Source organism: Leptonychotes weddellii, chromosome 9 (assembly GCF_054177405.1).
Source record: "Leptonychotes weddellii isolate Sample4059 chromosome 9, ASM5417740v2, whole genome shotgun sequence".
Taxonomy (NCBI): Eukaryota; Metazoa; Chordata; class Mammalia; order Carnivora; family Phocidae; genus Leptonychotes; species Leptonychotes weddellii.
Genome location: NC_138377.1, coordinates 10,374,016 through 10,387,027, shown reverse-complemented (window position 1 = coordinate 10,387,027; position 13,012 = coordinate 10,374,016). Strand labels below are relative to the sequence as shown.

Genomic DNA, 13,012 nt, shown 5'->3' with positions numbered 1-13,012 from the left:
AAGATTTTATTTTTGGGCGCCTGAGTGGCTCAGTTGGTTAAGCCACTGCCTTCGGCTCAGGTCATGATCCCAGGGTCCTGGGAACGAGTCCCGCATCGGGCTCCCTGCTCGGCGGGGGGCCTGCTTCTCCCTCTCCCACTCCCCCTGCTTGTGTTCCTGCTCTCGCTGTCTCTGTCTCTGTCAAATAAATAAATAAAATCTTTAAAAAAAAAATAAAAAAAATAAAAAGATTTTATTTTTAAATAATATGTACACCCAATGTGGGGCTCGAACTTTAACTCCAAGATCAAGAGTTGCATGCTCCACTAAGTCAGCCAGGCACCCCTTAAGTTATTTATTTATTTATTTATTAAAGATTTTTATTTATTTATTTGTCAGAGAGAGAGAGAGCACAAGCAAGGGGAGCAGCAGAGGGAGAGGGAGAAGCAGGCTCCTCACTGAGCAAGGAGCCCGATGTGAGACTCGATCCCAGGACCCTGGGATCATGACCTGAGCCAAAGGCAGACGCTTAACGACTGAGCCACCCAGGCGTCCCATCCCTTAAGTTATTTTTTAACACTAACTAGATGTTTGATGATATTGTAGAATTACCTGTAATTATCGTGTGATAATTATTAACATTACAGTGTGGCAATAACACTTCTCTATATTCCAAAAAAGTGAATGAAAGGATACAATAATTTAGATTTGTCACAAAATAATCCCAGCCTGGGAATGGGAGAGGGGAAAGCAGAAGAGATGCGGGGCACAGAAAACCATGACTGGCCATGTGCTGATATTTGTTAAAGCTGGGTAATGTTAGGTAAACAGGGGTTCATTATGCTGGTTTCTCTATTTTTATAGGTATTTGAAGTTTACCATAATTAAAAAACTAAAAAAATTAAAAATCTGAAAGGAAGTGAAGCACTAATAAATAAGCACTATTTTGAAATTTTATATAATTAAATCCATTAATCTATCACTGAATAAAGACTAGAAATATCTCACATTAAGAGGATGTCAGCTGATCAGAACTTTCCTCCATATACTTCTGAGTTGTGACTTAAAAAAAACAAAACAGAAAACAAGGTAAATATTATCTTCATTACACCATCAAATGTAAAATGCTCCAATATTGTAGATCCCACTAATACTGCCAGCTATGATTTTAAGATGCTTCTCAATTGCAGAGATGTTGAAATGTGAAAATATGTACATCTCAGAATTGAAGAAACACAGGGAAGAGGTCAGATTCAGCCTCGGGCCTTCTGGTTTCTGATCTGGGATCAGAGGATCTGAATATCTATCTAAAGACTACTGTGTAACCTTTAAAATAAAGTTTTATCCTTAAAAAAAGAAAAAGGGAAGACAACTTGTGAATGGTAGTTACTGAAAAGGATGACATTTTTATTTTCTAATTTGAGAGCACTTACATAGTGTAGTTGGGTTTTGGGAGCTGATGATTCAGATTTATGGTTTGTCCCCACGTCCCTATGCCAACAGGCCTGCAGTAACCCCTGAAGTGGCAATAAGAGGCACTAAGAACAATTAACCACCACCTCTATCTGGGATGGGAGAGTGTTCCCTGACCACAATGCTGTTTTTCCTTTTAACTGACAGAAGAACTTTGCTGGGTTGGTCAGGTAACCAAGAAGCACATCCAGAGGATCATTAGGCATTGTTCTTGCTTTGGTCCAACTCCATTTTCTTTTGATGACTGAAATTTTACTGGGTTTCCTTCACCTTATTTCATATAAACTTAACTGGTATCGAGGCAAAGGTATTTCCTAAAACTCCGTATCATTTCAGTTCATTCGCCATAAATTTTTAAAAAAATACACTCAGATGTTCACAGGGTTCAGGCGGTAACCAATCTTTTAAAAGGAGAGAATCCTAAATGAAATAGTTTAAGCCAAAGCTCTATGTGTATAAACTGTAGACAAAACAAAGTACACATTAAATATGCAATTTTAATATTGTACCAACTACCTTACTTTTCAAAGTAGGCTTCTCTTCTCTTCCGGAGCTCTTCTGAAGTAAGATGTGTACCTGATGTCTGTGGAGTATCTTGAGATATACTTCTGGAACTACCTGAAAACAAAAGAAAACAAAACAAAAAACCAATCATTTTATTTACCAATTTAAGCAATGCTATGTTTATACTTATTTAAGCAAATTTTTGAAAGTTTTCTTCTTAAAAATATTGTGCTACTATTCTGTAAATATAAGAAAGGCTCTGAAACGCTCAAGGACAAATCTGAATAAGGCAGTTCAAATATAACCTGTGTCCACACCCATCTGTGATATAGTGGATGTGAGGATGTAAGTCTAACAACCAACCTGGAAGGAAGAGCCATTAATACCACACCTGTGTGCCCTCTTTAACTTACTAGAAATGAATGGGCACTTTCAACTAGAAACAACTTAAAGTGGGTGACCGTAAACCCATTCTCTGTATTCCTCTATCCTAAAATAGTTGCATGCTATACCAACTTAAGTGTGTGTCCCTGTTCTCACTTAATAACTGCACCAACCAGAGATCCTGCCCAGATGGTGAAATAAAGCGGGAAGAAAAGTGAAGGACATAAAAATATCTAAAATTATAAAAGCTGTTGTCTGTTAATTATTGGGCTAATCCAGCAGGGCTCTACTAATCAAAAATGGGATTGCACATATGAAGCACTCCAAGGTGTGCCAGGAGGCATGAGAATTCAGGATAAAAAGCATAATCTTCATATTAACGTAACCTCAATTTTATTTAGATATTTAAGAAATTCCATTGAGTAATCTCATTAAGTAAAAGGCAAATTCACATTAATTAGATGAAAACAAAACTGCCAAAGAAAACCATGCATACCTTTCAGTAAGCCTCTTTGAGCTATATCCCTGACAATTCCCTCTGCCTGGATTGCCAAGGGGATACATCTTCATTCTCCTCTGCTACTTGGCTTATGTCACTATCATGTGGGCCCATCGAAGTGGGCTTAAGTTGTTAAGTTGCACAGCCACGAAGTGTTAGACTTTTTAAATATTTTCTGCCCAGGCCTTCCTTTGTATATAACAGCATACATTTGTAAAATAGCTGATCTGGGTAAGGGCCTCCCCACTTTTTGCCCACAAAGATTAAGCTCCATTTATTGTTATGTTAGTACAGTATTATAACCAAATGGAAAAACCAGAATAAAAATATAATTAGTCCTAATATAACTTAGGTTGTAAAAAGTTATTTGTATTATAAGAAAGCTAAAAGAATAGCTAATTGTATGTACATAATTACTGCTTCTACAGAAATTGTCAAAGAACTTCTACCAACAGTACATTAACTTCCAGGGGAAGTAAGAATAATCTCCATCAGCCTTCAACAACGAAGTACACATCCAAATGTCGATACCTTGCATACTGAGCTGAATAGCCCTGCGGAGATCTGCTTCTTCATCTTCCATGTCAATTTCTTGGCGACTTAGTGCCAGAGCCCTCTGCAAATCTTCCTCATCTTCGTCTAACATGGTTGACCCATCATTTGTTTCTAAGACTCGTTCCAGATCTGTTTTCTGGACTCTAAAGAACAAAAACAGATAGTAACTGCAGATCAGTCTTCTATTTTAAATAAAACATAGAGACACTTATAAACGAAAGATTTTTTTTAGTAATTTTTTTAAGATTTTATTTTTAAGTAATCTCTACACCCAACATGGGGCTCGAACTTAGGTTTTGTTTTTTTAAGTAATCTCTACATCCAGTGTGGGGTTTGAACTCACAACCCTGCAATCAAGAGTCCCATGCTCTACTGACTGAGCCAGCCAGTTGCCCCCAAAGAGTTTATGTAAGTCAAAAATTACACATTTTCTGGCAGATAATCTAATAATATGAAGATTGTGTTGTGATGTGCATCTAAGCTAATTAAGTAATTCAAAGAGTTGATTCAAGTTTGAACAAAAAAACTTCACTAAAAATAAAAGAGAGCTAAAAAAAAAATCACCAACAATAAAAGGACCACACATCCAATGTAAGCATGAAAATGTAACTCTTGGGGCACCTGGCTGACTTAGTAGAGCATGCAACTCTTGACCTCAGGGTTGTGAGTTCAAGCCTCACACTGGATGCAGAGATTACTTGAAAAAACTAAATCTTTAAAAAGAAAAAGAAAAAGAAAGTGCAATTCTTGTAATGAAATACTAACATATACTCCATACTGCAGGCTTAATTTTACCTCTGTTCTTTTAGTTGTGCTAATTCTTCTCCAATGAGTTTTGGTCTATGCATCTGTTGGACCCTGATCATCTGTAAAAGTTGGTCAGCTTCACAATCTGGCAGATCACCCTTAACAACAAATATAGAATAACCTAAAAAAAAGGTAAAAATAAACTAAAACAGCTAGTAAGAGATTAAAAATAGGTTAAAATGATAGTAGATGGAAAGGTAGCACAGTAGAGTGGAAAGAATACAAGCCGAAGAGTGAGAAAGACCTGGGTACAAACAATGTCTCTTACACTTACTGGCAGGGTGATCTAGGACAAACTACTGAAAGTCTCTAAGCCCCACTTTCTTCATCTGTAAGACAGGAATAGCCATCTCATAGAGTGACTGTGAGGAATAAATGAAATAATGTCTACAAAGAGTCCTACCAAAAGAGTGTGTGAAGCAAGGAGACTACTCACTAAATGGTAACAGAGAGGCAGGTAAAGGAGTGGGGAAGAGCAAGGAATGTGGAATCAGATGGCCAGAATTTTGGTCCTAGCTCTTCCAATTCCAAGACTGAGCATGGTCTTTGGTAAATCACTTTACCCAGCTATGTCTTGGTTTATGCAATTGTTAAACTGATGATACTGGTACCTTCCTCAGAGGGCTGTTGTGAGAATACAATCAGATAATGTGTGTAATAATGTGAAATACAGGTAAAACGAATCATCTGTAGAAACAGCTGCCCTCCCCACCCTGACACACACGCACGCAAACACAACCTCGTCCTCACTGAAAACAGGAGTTGGGAAACCAACGCTCAAAATCTAGTCAAGGTGTTGCTGATATGGTTCATATTTTGAAAGAATTACACTGATTCAGTGTAATTTTTTATAAATATGATTTAAAGCCAAAGTTTTCCCAGCTAAATACTCCACACAAAAACTGAACATGGGTGGACTATACCTAAGTCATTCTAAACAATATAAGCTTTTCTACCATAAATTTTTCTTAAACTTTGGTACTTATTACTGGATATCCTTTGTAAGCATTAAAAGATAATGAAACAAATGAACAAAGATCAAAAGAACTGTTAATGGAAAATTCAAAATAGTACATTAATATTTATTTTTTGAACAAGAACATAATATGATTAATATACTTTTTAAAAATAAGGACAAAATGTGCTCAGAGTTCAGATGGTCTAGCATGTCTTATGACAGTAAAATTGTTCCCAGATGTTAAAGTAAATGTGTCAGCACCATGGCATTCCGTGAAGAGCATCATGAAGAACAGAAACTGTCTTGTTCAGGTGGCACAGTAAATACCTCAGGTTTTATTCAAGATGTTAGCTTTCATACTAAGTATGCTGGGAAGACACTGAAGGATGAAGAGAGCAAATGCCGTAACATGCATTACATTGTTTAAAAGGCACTCTGGGCTACTTTATCAATATAACGTACAGGAACTAGAGTACAAGAAGAGAGAACCTGACTAAAACAGAAAACCTGAGGGACAGCATATATTGGGAGAAGAAAAATCAGTCTTTTGCAGACACGTTCAGTTTGAAATGCTTCCTGGACTTCCCAAGTGGAGACGTCAATGTGAGGAATTTGGTGTTCAGGATAGATGTGTAGGCAGAAGATAAAAGTTTAGGAATTATGGGCATATAGATTTTTTTAGAGATGATATCTAAAATAATGGGATAGCAACAACAACAACAATAATAGGACAGCACATAATCAAGAAATTGTCCAATTTCTTGGGACATTCTGGGTCATTTCAACCACAAGAGATTAGTAAGGGTAAGACCCACAGAAGGAATCTGAAAGAGGCCAACAAGATTTGAGGAAAACCAGAGCACAGTGACCTGGAATACTGTGGACAGTATTTCAAGAAGGAAGGACATACTTAGGTACCAAGGTTTAGGCATAAAAGAAAAAACCTACTAGTATATAAAACCAAATAAAGATACTGTAATCCTAAATATAAATGGGAAAGAACAACATGACAACAAAACCAGTAGCAATAAGCATGCTAGTACCCAGACTGATCTTTCACAGCAACATAAAGGGCAAGAAACATACAAGGTAAGCCTGAAACATCTTGTCTAATGAGAAAGAAAGCCTTCAAAAAGCTACAGTGGTCATTTCAGAAACCTAGGACTCAACTTCAAAAGGCTCCCCTTGGTCCAAGTGGGACAATTTGAGTATCAATATGAATAATAATTACAATGGACTGAAACACATGAACTATGTTTTGATGGATTAGTTTACCATGACATACAAGAAAACCCCAACTAACTGGTTACCTTTGGAGGAAGGACACTATAAAACCCAACTCATCCTAAAAAGTGATAAAAGGGAAGAACATGTATCCTGCTTTTCCCATATGAACTCTACTTCAGGGTAACCAAATCACTGATCAAAGCTTATCTGTGTACAAGTATCCAGCTAATACAGGAAGGCACAATGGGAATCTAACACCACCCTTTTGCAACCCTTAATGAAATAATCGATCTAAGAACTGATCATCAATAGTTGCTCGTATCACAAAGAGAGACAACCAGACATCAAGTGCCACACCATCTGTGAAGTGTTCCACTGTCTCCCCACCCTGCCCCCAAATTAACCTGAATCTGATCAAGCCTCAAACTCTAAAGGCCAGTCTGTTGGGTATCCAGGGCTCAGAGGAAAATAAAGATGTAATTGGCAAAATTCAGAGCATGGGAAAGAACAAATGACCCATTTTCTTAAAAAAACAAAAACAAAAAACAAGGGAAAAAAAAAGAGAAGAGGAAACCTATAGTTAGACTTCGAAGACATATCAATCAATGCAATTAATGAACCTTATTTCAAACTGGCTAACCTGTGAAAATCCTAAGACACACCAAAGAGATTGGAGATGTGAACACTTACTGCGTTATCTTATGTTATTAAACATTTTACAGAGAAAATAAGATGCTCAAAATAAGCAGGGGAAAGAAAAGGGTGTAACAAGATCAGCCATGAGATAACTGTTGAAGCTGGGTAAAAGGTACATGAGAATCTATCACATTATTTTCTCTATTTGTTTGAAATTTTCAATGAAAAAGTTTTGTTCTGTTCTACATGAGGGTATAATCAACTATACCCTCAAGTAGTGAGGTCAAATAAAAGGCAGCTGAGAATTGAATACAAATGTGAAGGTCACTGGTAACCTTGGGAAGAAGGCTTTTTTGGTGAAATGCTGGTTATGACAGTGTGACTGGAATGAGTTCAAGAACAGGAGACAACACGCCAGAGGTGAGTCTAAGGGGAAAATAAAAATGGCAGGCAGCTGGACTTTCCTGGAATCAAAGAGAGGCTTTTTCTTTTTTGGTCAATAGAAATAAAAGGTTTATTTCTCTGCTGACAGGACTAATACAAAAAGGGGGTGAAGTGATCATGCAGGAAAGCAGAAAGGCAAAAGCAAGAGCAAAGATCTCGAGTAGGTAAGAGGAGCTGGGATCCCGTCCCAGAGTGAACAGGTTGGTTTTGGTCAGGAGCAGGGGACAATTCTCCTACTTTACTCGGCTCAACACACAGGCTGACATACAGACAGCTGACAGATTTGCTGGTAGAAAGACAGGGAAGTTCTCTTTTCTTTTCTTTTTCAAGATTTTATTTGTCAGAGAGGGAGAGAGAGCACGCACAAGCAGGGGGAGCAGCAGGCAGAGGGAGCAGGCTCCCCGCTGAGCAGGGAGCCCGATGTGGGACTTGATCCCAGGACCCCGGATCATGACCTGAGCAGAAAGCAGGCGCTCAACTGACTGAACCATCCAGGTGTCCCAGGAAGTTCTCTTTTAATTGCTTCTGTTTTGTCAATGGAATACAAAGGAAGGCCATAAGCTAGCAGTGAGAGAGAGGGGAGTGGTCAGAGGTTTGAAGAGAGGAACTGGGAAATAAGCATCTTGGAGAGTGACAAGTGAACTTACTACAAAAACACAGTAGGAATGTCAAGTAGCCCTAAAGGATCCTTTGAAATTTGTGATCATAAATTTAAAGCAAAACCAGTCATCTGTTTTTTTTATGTTATCTGTAGCCATGTTCAGCTGCTCTGATGCCGGAATGGACAAGCCCAAGATCTGATTTTAACCAGGGCTTGCATTTTGTCATGAAAGTATGACAGAAGGAAGGAAAGAGGAGTTGAGGCATGCATCAGATTGATTATAATGATGGGTTACAGAAATAAGCAGGAGCAGACAGGAAGTAAGGATGGAAAGGAACGTTTGGGTAGGGTTTATTTTTATTTTTTTAAAGGATTGTATTTATTTATTTATTTGAGAGAGAGAATGAGAGAGAGCATGAGAGGGGGGAGGGTCAAAGGGAGAAGCAGACTCCCTGCTGAGCAGGGAGCCCGACGTGGGACTCGATCCCAGGACTCCAGGATCATGACCTGAGCCGAAGGCAGTCGCCCAACCAACTGAGCCACCTAGGCGTCCCTGGGTAGGGTTTAAAGAATTGTTGGATACAGACAACAGAGAAAATATGGTATAAAAATAGAAGGCGACTGTCAAAGAGTAAAATGCCTGTGATTGGGATTTGACGGTGGTACAGTTATTGGTAATGGCAAGGCAAAAGGGAAGAAAATGATCTTTGAAAATAAAAAGCAAGGTACTGAATTGGGTGAATTTTTGATGTAGAAATCACTTAAGAATGATAAAAGGAGTTCAAGTTGAGAGAACAGCGAGTCAGACTAAAAATCTTCTGTGGAAAAGGAGGATCACAGATGAATGCAAAAGAGCAGGAGGGAGAGTTTACTCTAGTGTCAGGTGTTTTATTTTAGTTTTTTAATTTTGTGTGTGTGTGTGTGTGTGTGTGTGTGTGAGGTATTTTAAAAGAGCTGGAGTTTTAAGTGAAAGATAGTGGCCTAGGAGGGGCAAGGAGAAGCAAGAAGAATACCCACCCCCCACTCTTAGCCCTTGGGGTCTGTGGGGTCTGGAAGGAAAAAGAGCCATCACTTAGCGGGGCTGCTAAGGAAGCAGCATCCTCAGGTGAGGGCGAAGTGTCAGTGAAAATTCTGCCCGGATGGTGTCATCCAAATCATAGATTAAAGTTCACCAAGATGATTTCACTGCCATAAAAACAGTTATTTTTATACTTAGACCTAATAGAGCTAGTTTTATTTAGCTACTTTGAAAGATAACATTATAAAAATGTCAGTCTTTATTTACCTTCCTGTTGTAATTGAGCCAAGAAAAGTGCAAGGTATGTGTCTGATATTAATTCTGGACCCGTCAAGAGAGAATTCAAGTTGAACCACTGGAAAAAAATTGTAAATATTTAAGTTAATGCACATTGTAAGTAATAAGGAAGTTCCATATGTTAAGAATAAACATAACCCATCTAAACTTACTAAGACTATCTAAATACCGAAAACACTGTAAAACCAAGATTTTTTTAAAGTAATTAAGTATTGTGATTTTTAAGAACTGAAATAGGTGTTGCAGATTTATCAGTATTAAATGCTGATAAATGTTTTAAAATGTTTTAAAATAAAAATGTTTTAAAAATAAAATTTTGCTTTAAGTCATTTTTTTTTTTTTTTTTTAAAGATTTTTACTTATTCAACAGAGAGAGACACAGTGAGAGAGGGAACACAAGCAGGGGGAGTGGGAGAGGGAGAAGCAGGCTTCCCACGGAGCGGGGAGCCCGATGAGGGGCTCAATCCCAGGACTCTGGGATCATGACCTGAGCTGAAGGCAGATGCTTAACGACTGAGCCACCTAGGCACCCCTAAGTCATAAATTTTAAATCTCCCACTCCCAAAAAGAGTACAGAAATTGATAGTACTTTAACGTATCTTTGATAGGTGTAATTAAATCTTTTTTCAAGGTATCAGCCCAAAAAAATCCTAATCACATTATACTGAAGAAAAATGAAACTACACAAAATTTTCCCACTGCTGATTAATTTTGGTCAAAAGATTTCAGGGGTGCCTGGGTGGCTCAGTCGGTTAAGCATCCAACTCTTGGTTTCAGCTCAGGTTATGATCTCAGGGTCATGAGACTGAGCCCCATGCTGGGCTCCAGGCTCAGTGCAGAGTCTGCTCAAGGATTCTCTCTCCCTCTGCCCCTCCCCCTGCTCCTGTGTGTGCTCTCCCTCCCTCTCGCTCTCTTAAATAAATAAAATATAAAAATATTTCACTTGTGAGAAAACTAGACATTCCAGGAAGAGAATTTATAATTGCCAACTGATTTTACAAACATCACTAAGCCACTATCACATGTAATTAAAATCATTTAGTCACTACTTCATAGGACTCCTAATTTAACCCACAAGATACAGAAGTTTCAAAAATTACAGTCAGCATCATGACCAATTGCTTTTCCTTGATTTTGACAGAGATAATGCTTTTCCAGTCATTCATTTCTCCAAAGACAACATGCAGATGGCCAACAGACACATGAAAAGATGCTCAACATCACTCATCACAGAAATGCATATCAAAACTACCATGAGATAGCAGCTGTCAGAATGGCTAAAATCAAAAACACAAGAAACAGCAAGTGTTGGCAAGGATGTGGCGAAAGAGGAACCCTCATGCTCTGCTGGTGGGAATGCAAACTGGTGCAGCCACTGCAGAGAACAGTATGGAGGTTCCTCAAAAAATTAAAAATACAACTACCCTACAATCCAGTAATTCCACTACTGGGTATTTACCCAAAGAATGCCAAAACACTACTTTGAAAAGATATATGCACTTCTATGTTTACTGCACCATTATTTACAATAGCCAAATTATGGAAGCAGCCCAAGTGTCCACCGACAGATGAATAGCTAAAGATAGAAGATACACACACACACATATATACACACAGAGGAATATTACTCAGCCATAAAAAAGAATGAAATCTTGGGGCACCTGGGGGAGCTCAGTGGTTTAAGCCTCCGATTCTTGATTTTGGCTCAGGTCATGATCTGAGGGTCAAGAGATCAAGCCCTGAGTCGGGCTCTGAGCTTAGCTCAGAGTCTGCTTAAGATTCTCTCTCCCTCCCCCTCTGATCCTCCCCCCCAACTCATGCTCTCTCTCTAAATAAATGAATCTTAAAAAAAAAAATGAAATCTTGCCATTTGCCACAACATGGATGGATCTAGAGAGTATAATGCTAAGTGAAATAAGTCAGAGAAAGACAAATAATGTATGATTTCATTCATATGTGGAATTTAAGAAACAGAACAAAGGAACAGAGAAAAAAGAGACAACCCAAAAAAACAGACTCTTAACTACAGAGAACAAATTGATGGTTACCACAGGGGAGGTCGGTGGGGGATGGGTGAAATAGGTGAAGGAGATGAAGAATACACTTATCGTGATGAGCACTGAGTAACCTTCAGACTTGTTGAATCACTACATTGTACACCTGAAACTAATATAACACTGTATGCTAACTATCCTGGAATTAAAAACAATACACAGAAAAAAAGAGAAACTTTTCCAGTCATCTTTTTAACTCATACAAAAGAGTGTGTAATGAAAAATATAACTATAAACAAAAAGATAAATTAGAGCCAAAGGTAAGTCAAAATATAACATTTCTTGTATTTGTCAAAGTAATTTAAAATGTGAAAATTCAGTTTTATTTATATATATTTTTAAAAAGGTCTATTTATTTATTTGAGAGAGAGAGAGAGAGTGTGAGTGGGGGGAGGGGCAGAGGGAGAGAGAATGCTCAAGTGCACTCCTTGCTCAGTGGGCTGGATTTCACAAATCATGAGATCAGACTTGAGCCAAAACCAAGACTTGGACATTTAATCGACTAAGCCACCCAGGTGCCCTGAAAATTCAATTTTAAAGAACTAAAATTTTTGGGATGTCTGGGCGGCTCAGTCAGTTAAGCGTCTGCCTTTGGTTCAGGTCATGATCCCAGGGTCTTGGGACCGAGTTCCGCATTGAGTTCCTTGCTCAGCGGGGAGCCTGCTTCTCCCTCTGCTTGCCGCTCCCCCTGCTTGTGTGCTCTCTCACTCTCTTTCTCTCTCTGACAAATATGTAAATAAAATCTTAAAAAAAATAAAGAACTGAAATTTTTAAAACCTCTCAAAATAATGATGTTAAGTTTACATGCAAATCAATATAAAGGAACTTTTGGGACCAAAGTCTTCAGATCTTAAAAACATCCAGTGATTACCTTATACAGAAGAAGTAAGGAATACTTGATCATATTTTTTAAAAAAAATATATAAATAAAAGCCAAAGGTTAAATAGTCTTGGCAACGTCCTGCTGGTCTTTCCTTAGAGGTGATCCCCACTCAGGTCAGCCTCTACTACGCCACGCTGCCTTCCTTGCTCTTTGTAACTCAGGAGGGACCTTTAGAAATAACCATGTCACATGAAGCTGCTTCTAGGTGGTTGACTTATAAGATAATAGTAGGGTTTCTGCTTTCGAGTGATCGCTTATTGATTTAATCCAATGCACTCATTCTTGATTTCATTTTCTTTTTTGCTCTGTATTATTTTTTTTTTTAAAGCAATTCGAATGCTTTTTTTTTTAAAGATTTTATTTATTTATCTGACAGATAGACAGCGAGAGAGGAAACACAAGCAGGAGGAGTGGGAGAGGGAGAAGCAGGCTTCCCGCTGAGCAGGGAGCCCGATGCGGGGCTCGATCCCATGACCCACCCTGGGATCATGACCTGAGCCGAAGGCAGACGCTTAACGACTGAGCCACCCAGGCGCCCCTGCTCTGTATTATTTTTAAAAACAGTTTTACGGGGATGTAACTGACATGCGAGAAATTGCACACATCTAAAATGTCCAATTTGAAGTTTAACATATCCATACACCCATGAAACCATCACCACAACCAAGAGAGTTTCTGGCGCCCCTTATGATC

At 38.5% G+C, this 13,012-nt stretch overlaps 1 protein-coding gene across 3 annotated transcripts in view; it reads right to left on the bottom strand.

Annotated features, from left to right (window-relative positions):
- ATXN3 (ataxin 3) overlaps positions 1 to 13,012 on the bottom strand; it is a 35,047-nt gene that overhangs the window by 10,540 nt on the left and 11,495 nt on the right. For all 3 annotated transcript variants that reach the window (XM_081830034.1, XM_081830037.1, XM_081830035.1), the window contains 4 exons: positions 9,353 to 9,440; positions 4,190 to 4,322; positions 3,371 to 3,537; positions 1,974 to 2,070 (listed from right to left, as the gene is read on the bottom strand). In XM_081830034.1, coding sequence (XP_081686160.1) covers positions 1,974 to 2,070; positions 3,371 to 3,537; positions 4,190 to 4,322; positions 9,353 to 9,440 — 485 coding nt within the window. The remainder of the gene's footprint in view (positions 1 to 1,973; positions 2,071 to 3,370; positions 3,538 to 4,189; positions 4,323 to 9,352; positions 9,441 to 13,012) is intronic.